At 40.6% G+C, this 14,126-nt stretch overlaps 1 protein-coding gene across 1 annotated transcript in view; it reads right to left on the reverse strand.

Moving 5' to 3' along the window:
- Positions 1-262: 262 nt before the first annotated feature.
- The window catches only part of ATG3 (autophagy related 3), a 130,772-nt gene continuing 116,908 nt past the window's right edge, over positions 263-14,126 (reverse strand). The window contains exons 11-13 of the mRNA XM_068269828.1: positions 9,446-9,573; positions 8,717-8,785; positions 263-488 (exon numbers count right to left, since the gene is read on the reverse strand). Of these exons, the coding sequence (XP_068125929.1) occupies positions 407-488; positions 8,717-8,785; positions 9,446-9,573 (279 nt within the window). The 3' untranslated portion in view covers positions 263-406. The remainder of the gene's footprint in view (positions 489-8,716; positions 8,786-9,445; positions 9,574-14,126) is intronic.

The raw sequence follows: 14,126 nt of genomic DNA on the forward strand, positions 1-14,126 counted from the left end.
ACATGTGGCTACCTAATACATACTAATGTTTAGGGGCACACCTGGCTGCCCAATACTATTGTGTGAAAAAGGGAGAGGGAAGTCCCGACACCTCTTTCCCCCTTTGCAGTATTCCTGATGCTGGTATCTATGTATTTTGCAACGTTTAATAAATATATCACATTTATCTTTAGGATAAACATTATGCTTACATTCTCAATTAGATGTAAAATATTTGTGTACACTTTTCTCTTGTTAGTAAAAAAATCATACCAACTCAGAGTTGTTTAAGTGCAGAGATTTAATCAAATAAGCATATTATACATTACAGAAATGTTGCATATTTGTAGGTTTGGAGAAACAAAAAAAAAACCTTTATGTGACTGTCATTAAAAACTGAGTTTTCACAGAATTTGAATAGCTGCAGTTACATTGTAAAATGCCGTGTGTAATCATATTCTATAGTAGGAATGACTGCCTGTACAAATTTTAGAAATATAAGAAGATACCTGAGGGTTCAAAGTTAAGGAAAGCATTTAGTATGTATCAGCTTTTACTTTGTCACAATATACATATTAAAAACAGATCTGCATAGTTAAATTGCATAAAGTACATTTACCCTACCGCCATGCTTTTTTGGGAGGCAAGATGTTTTCTCCCAATACCAAACTGTACATATTACACAAAAGTCAAATGAGAGTGTCCCGTTACTGCCACTCATATTCTCCATGGGCTTCACTGATGTAACTGGTTTCAAAGATGGGTACAGGATGTTAACTACAGTTGTACAGTGGTATGCAAAAGTTTAGGCAACCTTGTTAATAGTCATCGTTTTACTGTATAAATCGTTGGTTGTTACGATAAAAAATGTCAGTTAAATCTATCATATAGGAGACGCACAGTGATATTTGAGAAGTGAAATGAAGTTTATTGGATTTACAGAAAGTGCACAATAATTGTTTAAACAAAATTAGACAGGTGCATAAATTTATATAATAAAAGAAATGAAATCAATATTTAGTAGATCCTCCTTTTGCAGAAATTACAGCCTCTAATTGCTTCCTGCAGGTTCCAATGAGAGTCTGGATTCTGGTAAAATGTATTTTGGACCATTCTTTACAAAACATCTCTAGTTCATTCAGGTTTAATAGCTTCCAAGCATGGACACCTCTCTTTAACTCACACCACAGATTTTTAATTATATTCAGGTCTGGGGACTGAGATGGCCATTCCAGAACTTCAGCTTTGTCACCGATTCCTGGACATTGGTCTCCAGAATCTGCTGATACTGAGTGGAATCCATGCGTCCCTCAACTTTGACAAGATTCTCAGTCCCTGCACTGGCCATACAGCCCCACAGCATGATGGAACCACCACCATATTTTACTATAGGTAGCAGGTGTTTTTCTTGGAATGCTGTGTTCTTTTTCCTTTATGCATAATGCCCCTTGTTATGCCCAAACAAACAAAATTTTTGTTTCATCAGTCCACAGAACCTTATTCTAAAATGAAGCTGGCTTGTCCAAATGTGCTTTAGCATACCTCAAACGGCTCTGTTTCTGCTGTGGGTGGAGAAAAGGCTTCCTCTGCATACAGCATCTCCTTGTGTAAAGAGCGCCAAATGGTTGAACGATGCACAGTGACTCCATATGCAGCAAGATGATGTTGTAGGTCTTTGGTGCTGGTCTGTGGGTTGACTGACTGTTCTCACCATTCAGCGCTTCTGTCTATCTGAGATTTTTCTTGGTCTGCCACTTCGAGCCTCAACTTGAACTGAGCTTGTGGTCTTCCATTTCTTCAATGTGTTCCCAACTGTGGAAACAGACAGCTGAAATCTCTGAGACAGCTCTCTGTATCCTTCCCCTAAACCATGATGGTGAACAATCTTTGTTTTCAGGTCATTTGAGAGTTGTTTTGAGACTCCCATGTTGCTACGCTTCAGAGAAAATTAAAAAAGGAGGGAAACTTACAATTGACCCCCTTAAATACTCTTTCTCATAACTGGATTCACCTGTGTATGTAGGTCAGGGGTCCTGAGCTTACCAAGCTAATTGGAGTTCCAATAATTAGTTCTAAAGGTTTTGGAATCAATAAAATGACAACAGTGCCCAAATTTATGTACCTGCCTAATTTTATTTCAACAATTATTGTGCACTTTCTGTAAATCCAATAAACTTAATTTCACTTCTCAAATAGCATTTTGTGTGTCTCCTATATGTTATATTTAACTGACATTTTTTATCATAACCAACGATTTATACAGGAAAGTCATGACGATTAACAAGTTTGCCCAAATTTTCGCATCCCACTGTATGGTTCTAAATTATAATAGTGCTGTAATAAGGCCTCTTAATTTAATGTTATGACTTAATAGCCCCCTGAAGCTACTTCCAGGTTGGAAGGGTCAGTGATCAGTGCACAGACACTGCCCCGGGGTCTTGATTGCGCATCTGCGGCCAGGAGCGCTCTGCGCACATGCACCCAATTACAACTTTGTAGTGCGCATGCGCTCCTGGGTGCACGATCGATTTTGCCTTCGCCAGGCAGTGCTTGCGCACTGATCAAAGAACTCTTAGTAGTAGCTTCGGGGGCATATCGTACAGGCAATAAAGTCCTCTACAAAGATGTGAAATACAAACTGCAGAGAGCCATTACTGACGCAAAATAAGATTATTCTAAAAAAACTTGAGGAAAAATGTTCTAACGCCGACTCCTCCATAATATGGAAATCTCTACATGAAATTACCAGCTACAGAAAGAAATCTCCACTTTCACTACATAACCTGCAGCTTGCAAATGAACTGAATACAATTTATTGCAGGTTTGACACTACCAACAAAAGCCAAACACACCAAGTCGATTTGCATAATTTGCATCTCCGCAGCAGGCAAACTGAGCACTCCTCCAGCCAGCCAAGGTCTCCACCCCCTGCAGTGCCTCAGTATCTACACAACACAGCAGACCAGACACAATCTGCTAACCTGTTCCAAGATGTGCATGCTCTACCAATATGCCAATCAGATGTAAACAGACTGTTCAAAAGACAAAACACTAGGAAAGCAATGGGGCCAGACACTGTCTCTGCAAAATGTCTTAAACTCTGTGCCGATCAATTAGCCCCTGTATTCACAGACATATTCAAAGCATCTCTGAAACTCTCAACTGTCCCGGCCTGTTTTAAAAGCTCAACCATTGTACCAATTCCCAAAAAAATCAAAACCTACATGTTTAAATTTTGCCACAAGAGGTAGCGCTCACGGTGTTCAGTTATCTCACCAAGCAAAACATATTAGAACATATTTATCCAATTAAATAAAATAACCACACAATGTGATAAAAACATTTGAGCAAGAAACACCATTAATATCAAGTGCAAATGCGAACGGGTGATAGGGGTTTGAGTTAGCTGTGAGCGCTGACCTCTTTTGGAATAGACTACATGTTTAAATGATTACAGGCCTGTTGCCCTGACATCATTGGTTATGAAAGCATTCGAAAAACTCATAATGGCTTATCTGAAATCTATCACAGATCCCCTGCTGGACTCTCTGCAATTTTCCTACAGGCCTAATAGAGCCGCAGACGATGCCATGAACATGTGTATGTATTATGTACTACAGCATCTAGACACCCCAGGAACCTACACCAGGATTTTATTTATAGATTACAGCTCTGCATTTAATACCATAATTCCATCACTGCTACACAGCAAGCTCTCCCAGCTACACATACCTGAATCCATCTGCAAATGGATAAGCTATTTCTTAACCGACAGAAGACAGTGTGTTAGACTTGGTAAACTCACATCAAGCTCTCTGACAGTCAGTACTGGTGCACCCCAGGGCTGTGTGCTTTCCCCACTGCTCTACTCACTGTACACCATGACTGCATCTCTGCAGATCCATCTGTTAAGGTTCTGAAGTTTGCAGATGACACAACAGTAGTTAGTCTCATACAAAACGGGGACGAGTCTGCATACAGGCATATGGTGGGACAGCTTTCCTCCTGGTGCAGCAGCAACAACTTGGAACTAAATGATCTCAAAACCATGGAGATGATAATAGACTTTAGGAGATCTCCCCCCCCAGCACCTCTCCTTAACCATAAATGGATCCACAATAACCCAGGTAGAGTCATTCAAGTTTCTTGGGTCCACAATCTCACACAACCTAAAATGGGACAACAACACTGCCACTATTGTCAAGAAAGCGCAACAGAGGATGTACCATCTACGCCAGCTGAAAAAGTTTGGCCTACCTCAAAATGTAATGGTGCAGTTCTACACTGCAATCATTGAATCCACCATAACATCATCTATGACTGTATGGTTTGGCTCCTACTCAACATTAGAAAAGTTGAGGCTGCAGTGCATCATCCGAAACAGCGGAAAGGATAATTGGCTGTAGCTTACCTTTCCTGCAGGATCTTTACGCTAGCAGGTGTAGAAAGAGAGCAAACAAAATTGCCTTTGACCCCTCTCACCCAGCTCACTCCATCTTCCAGCGCATGCCTTCAGGAGTAAGATTCCGGTCAATCGCTACCAAAACCTCTAGACACAGGAACAGCTTTTTTCCTCAAGCGGTAGCCATACTAAATGCAGAACCACGTTAGAGCTGCTAGGACTTGAAAGTAATAAGCTAGAACTGAAAATGAACATTTCTCACATTGCTTACTGCCACTATACTTGCATAATGTCCTTGACTTGTAATATACACACTGTCTGTCCGTGTATTGTTTTTGTTTGTGTTTGTTAAGCAACTGCCAAGACAAATTCCTTGTAGGTGCAAACATACTTGGCGAAAATAAATTTGATTCTGATTCTATTGAAACATAATGGAGGGGGAGGCAGGAGAACAGGGGGAGCGGTGGGCATGAGGACAGTGTTCTACACATGCCTGCTCCCCCCATTTTTAATATTTCCCAGCACTAAGCTATCTTTTAAGCTCAGTTCAAAATGCTGTTTTACACTGCAGAATCAACCAGTAAATCTGATAATTAAATATAGGATTAATATACACAGAATATTGCCTTGAGATTATTTCACTTTTGTAGTCCATTCACGGAGCGGCCAAATACCATTTTGTTTTTTTCAGAAGTTGCTCTGAAAGTGGAATAACAGTGTAGCAAAATATACAATAACAATTTTTATTGTCCATAAAGTATTCTTTTTGCCTTTGCCCCAAAGTAATGTCCTCTGAGTAAAAAATCACAAGCCCCCTATTTATTTATTGTATTTATAAAGCACCAACATATTACGCAGTCCCTAAGCTCAGAGTACAGCAGAGTTGGGAGATGCCGCTGCATGGCATTGTATTATATCAACAAGTTCATTCAAAAATACCTTCAGTGGGTAAAACTATCTCTGCTGTGGCTGCAGTCACTGAATCCTGTACCCAAGAATATCTGATTTGTTTGCTCTCTCTTATCTACCGTAGATATTGATCAAATAATAATCTGGGGAGCAATGATAGTGTAATTGATAAGCTTCCACAGCAAAGTAAAACAGTCTAATAACTCTTTTAGTAATTTTTTGTTTCTTCCTCAAATCAAACAGTTGTTTGCCTCTAGAACTTCTGTGCTGCTAATCTGAGGAGACATTTTGGCTATAATTCAACTTTGAGCACAGATTAGAAATGAAAAGGTAGGCGCATTTAAAGAGGAACTCCAGTGAAAATAATTTAATATAAAAAAGTGCTTAATTTTTACAATAATTATGTATACATGATTTAGTCAGAGTTTGCTCATTGTAAAATCTTTCCTCTCCCAGATTCACATTCTGACATGTATTACATGGTGACATTGTTACTGTGGGCAGATTATGTAGCTGTTCTGGCTTTAACAGACAGCTATAAACAGCCATTTCCTGTGTGTGTCATTGTTACATTGTGGCAGTTTGCCCAGAGTACCGTATGGTACCAGAGCCTCTTGTGGGAGGGGTTTCAGCACAAAATCAGTCATACAGCGCCCCCTGATGGTCTGTTTGTGAAAATCATTATATTTTTCATGTAAAAGTGGGTATCAGCTACTGATTGGGATAAAGTTCAATTCTTGGTCGGAGTTTCTCTTTAAACAAACAAGAGGGCAGAAATATAATGAACATTTCTATTTAGAACTCAATAAGATAGATAGATTGATAGATACAGTGGCGTAGCAATAGGGGGTGCAGAGGTTGCAACCGTATCAGGGTCCTTGGGCCAGAGGGCCCTCCCTCCGCTGAAGTATTAGCTCTTTATTGGTCCTGTGCTTGTAATAATCACTTCTATAGGTGCTTTGAAAGAAAATAATAATTATAATTATTAACAAGCTGTTCCCATCCCCCTCTTAAAACCAGACACTGTGGTTGCCTTGGCAGGCTTTGGTGTGCAGTATCAATTGTTACATATAGAGTGCTTGGGGGGGCTCCATGTAAAACGTGCACCGGGGCCCATAGCTCCTTAGCTACACCACTGGATGGATAGAATATTCACTGTATGACCATTCCTTAGATGACTATAGTAAACAAATCCATGTGGCATTAAAAAAGTGGACCGGTTTGATAAGTGCACTTTAAAAGCATGTACAAACACAACGCCCATCTAAGCCCAACATTTAAGATGTTAATTTCTGAAAGCTCACATTGTCTAGTGTAAACTATTAGTACAGTATTATTTTTGGCATTGTGTTCTCAAATTTAGAAATCTGTGTTGCATCTGTACTTATCTGCACCCCTTTTCATTTCAGATCCATTCTAGACCCCATCACTTGACCTTCTTCTGATCTACAAAGCTGGATCTAAAACCATGCTTCCTATGAACTATAAGTCCATGCATGAATGAACAGTAGGCTGTCATAGCATAGTGACCTGCACAGCCTCAACCCTATCTCGCACAATCTGCGCTTCTACGGAGGCTAAGTTTCCAGTGCAAACGGCTTCTGGCTAAATAGCGCCGTGTGACGTCACGTCATGTGTTGACGCCACCCTAACTTCCACAATACGTACACGTACGTCATGACGCATTACCAGCACACGTACGTAAGTGCACCTACTGACACGGAAATACGCATGCCACCTTGGTACATGAATACAGCGTCTATTAAGCATAATGCGACAGTAAGGCGTAAAAATGGCCGCGATGAAGAAAAAGCTCCATCTAGTGGCCAAAAAGAGGCTCAGCAGTTTTGTTCATTCAGGCTTCAGGGACAAAGAAATAAATAAAAGTAGGAGTAAAAGTGAGGCGAAGAGGTGAAAACAGTGTAGATCAAGTGTGAAGTCAGGAGATTCCTGAAAGACGTGAATACGTTCAAGTGTTCCATAGTGCACTAAGGATTCAAACAGGGTGCGCCAGGTCGCTTATGCGACCCACAAGGGGAAGCGAGGGGGGGGGGGGGGATTTGTGAAACTAAAAACTCTAAGCCTACTCCCTGGGCGACCTAGTCGCGCAGGGGGTAAGCGAGTGGGAGGTGGTGCGAAGGGGAGCAGACCCATTGGGCGGTCTGACAGCTTGTGCGCAAAACGGCCGTCGGGCATCCTAAACCCGGCACCCACCGATGTTTATAGCACCTCCTCACTCACCTTGGTATGTGCAATCATTTTTATGCAATTTTGTGCAAAGACATTTTTAACTTTTTGATACTGATGTTTTGCAATAATAAATGAAGCCACTACAGCACTGCCAGCCTCCCTTCTGTTTTTGCTCTTTCTAAAAATTCCCATCAATCTACTACTTCTATCAGCTTGAGCACGCTGACAAAGGGCCTACACGAGGAGGGGCATATCATCCCACTAGTGCACGTTCTACAGCTGAACTGTATCCACACTGCAGTGCCAACCCACCACCATCTTTTGTATTTGCTCCCTAACACTGCTACTGCCTATAGAGTGCGTCCTAATGGCTGCAGCTCTGGCACTTTGAGTCCGCCAGGAAAAAAATGCAATATAAATGTTATTTGTCTTGTCTCTTGTGCATAAAACCAGATATGGATAAGGTTCTTGTATGCCAGATCATGAAAATTACTTTTTTTTTTTAATTAAAATTGCTTTTTTCAAACCTGAATTCTGAGACAAAAAAATGATCGGGAGATGCACTTCCAAGCACTGTTCATTACTCAAGACACATTAGACAAAGGGAACACAGGACATGTTCAAGCTCTATATTCATGCTCCACCCTTGTCCTTGCCTCTGGCATCACCTTTCTATAGTGCTAATGCTGAGAAATGTAGTCTGGTTTTCAATGTTCTACCAAGTTTAAGTGTCATGTGATCACTCCTGTTTGACCCATCCACCAGCTAAATCACAGACAAGACTGTATTCCACTTGTGTTGAAGTCCCAAGCATGTTTTTTTTCTGATGAAACAGGTATTCTGTCCACCACTTTGATTCTATACCACTGAGAGCTAACCTGATAGCTATTAGAATTTGCCTTGCTTGATTTGGGTTTAGCTGGGCTTTAATGAAACAAAATAAACAAGAAAAAAATATTATTTCAATGTATTGCTTTAGTACAGAAGTGGCATGCACAGACATTTAACCTCAGTTTGAGTTCAGGTTAATTTCATAAACCGTGATCTTAAAACTCTATATACACCAGCCCTAATTTTGTGTCAATAGGTGGAGTTAAACTTACGGTTTACAATCTACAATGCAGTTGTACACCCAAGTAGAAGCTTAAAGAGTTGCCTTACGTCACACTAGAAGAGTTAAAGGGAACGTTTTAAGAATTTAAAATGAAAAAAAAAAAATATAACAATAAAGGATACATGTGAACCCCCAGCTCTCCTCCACCTTCTGCAACTGTTTCAATTATTTTCTTCATTACCTCTGCATGTCTAAGAATATATAAAAAAACCAAAACGTAACAATTACAGTATATACTGCTCACAATTAAAATAAGTTATGAATACAAAAAGGTACTGAAACTGTTAAGAGTACATATTCTTAGTGCCAACTTTAGGCTAATGAGCTGTTAATCTCATAAACTGAGAGGTAATCTTATCTCTCGAAGAATTTGGACCAGTTTATTGAATTATTTTATTTCAGCACATAAAATGAACAACCCGCTTCGCGGGTGCTTGCCCACTTCCTCAGGTCAGTGAAAAATCAGGTGCCTTAACTGCTATTGCTGTGTAGCAAGCATGAGAGCCTCTCAGTCAAGGATTTGCAACCCACCTTTGTGAATATATATACCCTTAGCAATATGCTTTTCTGAATCCTACACAATTCTGCACATTTGGGCTCATGGTCTCCTTTTGTCTTTTAGATGAACCTGGGGTTATTACAAACAGAGAAACCATCAACTGCTACATGTAAAAGTTTAAGAGTGCATTGGCCACAGGTGTAATAATGATATATAAACAGTGTTACTGCCAGACATGGGGAGGTGGTAGTGGTACACCAAAAATGCCCACACACGTATAAGAGCCTTTAATACCCTGGACTGGTTTAGTGAGGAATAATATCGACTTGAAACTGGCAACAACCACAATTACCTGCATGGGTGAACAGAGCACATTGGTGGTGGTGGGAGGTGAGGGTGGTTTTCAATGGTCACAGTTTTCTTCACATGGTCTTGGCTAATGTCTTCATACATGCTTTCCACTGATAATGGCATACGTTGCTTAAAAATAGTGTATAAAAACACAATTCACATTAACAGGTCTATATGACATATACATTTGTTATTACATTGCAGAGTAAAAGGACAAATTAATTTTAAGGTCTCTAACATTAAAGAGATGGGGGTGGGGGCGAGCGGGAAAGAATGTAGTAGCTATGTTCATGCACGGAGATATGATTTTTGGCAGGAACATAGTTACTCGTCCCGGGGGAGGGGAAGTGGTTACACCTTCAAAGCTTACCCCTTCATCACTAGACATTGTTTTCACCTTATGGACCAGAGCAATTTTGACATTTTAGCTATGGCCATATTTAATCAGAAATATTTTTTTTTTGCTACCCATTTGTGTTACTGGTAAATGTATGGTGTTAAAATTAGATTTTGCTGCATGGGGTAATTTTTTGCCTTGAACTTTAACCAAACAAGGCATATTTTGACTACATCCTCTCCTACATATATTTTGATTTATTAGGTAAGCAGGAAGAGAATAGGGCATTTTATTACAGTGCATCAATTTTGTTATGTTACAGCCTTATTCCAAAATGGACTACATTCATATTTTCCTCAGAACTCTATACACAAAACCCCATAATGACATAGTGAAAAAAGTTTACTTGTGGTTTAAAGAGAAACTCCGACCAAGAATTGAACTTTATCCCAATCTGTAGCTGATACCCCCTTTCACATGGTACATCTATTCCTTTTCACAAACAGGCCATCAGGGGGCGCTGTATGGCTGATATTGTGGTGAAACCCCTCCCACAAAGAAATTCTGAGTACGTACTCTTGGCAGTTTCCGGTCTGTGAACCCTGTTGCATTGTGGGAAATAGCCGTTTACAGCTGTTTCCAACTGCTGTAACAGCAAGCAGAAGCTACATCACTTGCCAGCAGTAAAAATGTCACCATGTGATAAATGTCAGAATGTACATCAGGGAGAGGAAAGATTTTACAATGGGCAAACACTGACTAAATCATTTATACATAATTATTGTAAAAATGAAGCACTTTTTTATTACATTATTTTCACTGGAGTTGCTCTTTAAGCAATTTTATAAAAAATAAATAAAAATGAGCACATGTACAAGTATTCACAGCCTTTGCCATGAAGCTCAAAATGTAGCTCAGGTGCATCCCGTTTCCCCTGATCATCCTTGAGATGTTTCTGCAGCTTGATTGGAGTCCACCTGTAGTTAATTTAGTTGATTGGGCATGATTTGATAAGAACACATCTGTCTATATAAGGTCCCAAAGTTTACAGTTCATGTCAGAGCACAAACCACAGGATTGCCTTGAGGCACAAATCTGGGGAAGGTTACCCCCAAAATTCTGTTGCTTTAAAAAGGTCCCAATAAGCCTTAAGTGGAAGAAGTTCAAAACCACCAAGACTTTTCTAAGTGCTGGGCGGCCATCTAAACTGAGCAATCGGGGGTAAAGGACCTTAGTCAGGGAGGTGACCAAGAACCTGATGGTCACTCTGTCAGAGCTCCAAAGGTCCTCTGTGGAGAGAGAATCTTCCAGAAAGACAACCATCTCTGCAGCAATCCTCCAATCAGGCCTGTATGGTAGAGAGGCCAGACAGAAGCCACTCTTTAGTAAAAGGCACATGGCAGCCCGTTTGGAGTTTGCCAAAAGGCACCTGAGAAACTAAATTCTTTGGTCTGATGAGATAAAGATTGAACTCTTTTGTGCGAGTGCCAAGAAGAAACCAGGCAACGCTCATCACCAGTACAAAACCATCCCTACAGTGAAGCACGGTGGTGGCAACATCATGCTGTGGGATGCCCAGGGATGTTTTTCAGCAGCAGGAACTAGTCAGTATAAAGGGAAAGATGACTGCAGCAATGCACAGATACATCCTGGATGAAAACTTGCTCCAGATCGCTCTTGAAGTCAGACTGGGGTGACGGTTCATCTTTCAGCAGGACAACGACCCTAAGCACATAGACAAGATAGCAAAGGAGTGACTTCAGGACAACTCTGTGAATGTCCTTTAGTGGCCCAACCAGAGCCAAGATTTGAATCCGATTAAACATCTCTGGAGAGATCTTAAAATGGCTGTGCACCGCTGCCTCTGATCCAACCTGATGCAGCTTGAGAGGTACTGCAAAGAGGAATGGGCAAAACTACCCAAGGATAGGTGTGCCAAGCTTGTGACATTGTATTCAAAAAGACTTGAGGCTGTAATTGCTGCCAAAGGTCTCCAAAATGGATCAGCACATCCAGAGATGCTGACCCATTTGGAGGACTGTCTGCTGCCATCTGAGGCTAGGTCATAGCAGTCCACTTCAGGCTGTACATGGGTGCTGAACACACAAGAATAAATTGCTGCCAAAGATGCATCAACAAAAGTATTGAGCAAATGCTGTGAATACTTATGTTCATGTGATTTCTTAGTTTTTTTTATTTTTAATAAATTTGCCAAAATGCCAAGTAACCTTTTTTCACGTTGTCATTGTGGGGTGTTGTGTGTAGAATCTGAGGAAAAAAATGAACTGAAATGTAGAAAAAGTGATGCGCTGTGAATACTTTCCAGATACACTGTATATAAGGAGCATGGCCTCAAAAGTGGGTATGGTTAAACACCATTCATTAATAGCTATTCATTAATAGCTCATTAATTCAATAATAGCTCCAGGTTTCTCTTCCCAAGCCAAACCAATATCTCTGTCTTGCAACAATCAGGCACACAAGCTTCTTTTATGATACTTAACCATCACCTCCACCCTTTAAACAGTGCCATACCCTAACCTATCTCCAGAACTAATATTAAACCTATTCACAACCTGTACTTTTTCTTAACCCCTACAGATATTACAAACTCAGTCTTCTCCTAAGCGTAACCTCCTCCAAGTGACCTGAAGAGCTTCTCATTAAACTCCCTTTCTAATCCATTTAAATTTTAATACCCGCCTTTCAGCATAAAAAGAAAGTACCATACATGAAGTCAGGTGCATATAGCACCAAAGTGAACGGTTTTGTCACTGATGGATCCCTTTTCTGTCTCCTCTTTGCATTATGGAAGTTTAAAAGTATACCCCGCAGGCTTCACATTCTAGCCCATGCAGGTAAAATAATGCTTGTTTCAGGGATATCTTGAATCCAGCAAACACAAGTTCACATGTACTGACACAAAATTTGTTACGGAATCTTTAGAAAAACACAATAACCACAAGTGTATGGAAAAAAACCTTGTGCAAGTTAGGTGCCCTTCTGACCTTTAACAATTGTGTTTTGTAATATATGTTGAAATTGAACAGTAACAGATTTCCTGAGAAAACAACTTTTTACTTCTTGGAAACAGCATATTAAAATGGTACATTAAAAAGGAACACAAATATGCATGGCAACCCAAGCACACTTTGCAATTACAATTGACAGAAAAAACTTTTCTTTTTGTTGTTTGGATTTTGCAGGATTCTCTTATTTTTAGGTCTTGAGACAGAAATTGAGGTAGTTTCATAATATTCCGTTTTCACTGACAAGGTGTAAATGTGTCCACATAGCAGTTTTTAAAATATTTTCAATCCAAGAATTACAATCCATGTTTCTGATTGTAACATTTAAAAAAAAGGACCAATGTATCACACGTTCAATTTTCCCAATGATGGAAAAAAAGGTTGAAAACTCTGAAAAAAATTGCTTGGGGTTTATAAATCAAAAAGTTGACAATATACCCTAAACTATTAAATTTTCATTTATTTATTTATTGTATTTATAAAGCGCCAACATATTACGCAGCGCTGGATCAATCAATAAAATTGATCAGAAAAATCCCCCACTCTCAATCTTCTTTTCTCTTTAAAAAAAAAATAAATGAAAAAAATGAAAATGGAAAGAATGAAAAAAAAAAAAAAGAGCTTTCAATTTGATTGTTTTTACCGAATTCCTGTGAAACAAAATCATTTTATTGTACTGTGTAAGCAGATAAGCTCTTAAAGGGACTCCGAGCTCAGAAAAAAAAGGAAAGTTGTACTCACCAGGGGCTTTTTCCAGCCCAGTGCTGGTCGGGAGGTCCCACGCCGGCGTCCTGGCTCCTCTTCTTCACCCCGCTCCGGAATGGCTGACAGGCCGCAGCCCGGGCGACACTCTCCCGAGTGTCGGGCTGCTCCTTCCACATATGACGCGGATTACGTCACACGCCGGCCGCCTCGCGTCATCACGGCGGCCGGCGTGAAAGTACTGCGCATGCGCGCTTTGTTCACGCATGCGCAGTACTTTCACGCCGGCCGCCGTGATGACGCGAGGCGGCCGGCGTGTGACGTAATCCGCGTCATATGCGGAAGGAGCAGCCCGACACTCGGGAGAGTGTCGCCCGGGTTGCGGCCTGTCAGCCATTCCGGAGCGGGGTGAAGAAGAGGAGCCAGGACGCCGGCGTGGGACCTCCCGACCAGCACTGGGCTGGAAAAAGCCCCTGGTGAGTACAACTTTCCTTTTTTTTCTGAGCTCGGAGTCCCTTTAAGGTAGCCATACATCAGGCAACTTGGTGGCCGATTGATCATCCGATTCGATTATTATAATTGAATCAGATGAAAATCGGTGCCGCTAAGTGCAT

The sequence above is a fragment of the Hyperolius riggenbachi genome, chromosome 2, assembly GCF_040937935.1.
Source record: "Hyperolius riggenbachi isolate aHypRig1 chromosome 2, aHypRig1.pri, whole genome shotgun sequence".
Taxonomy (NCBI): Eukaryota; Metazoa; Chordata; class Amphibia; order Anura; family Hyperoliidae; genus Hyperolius; species Hyperolius riggenbachi.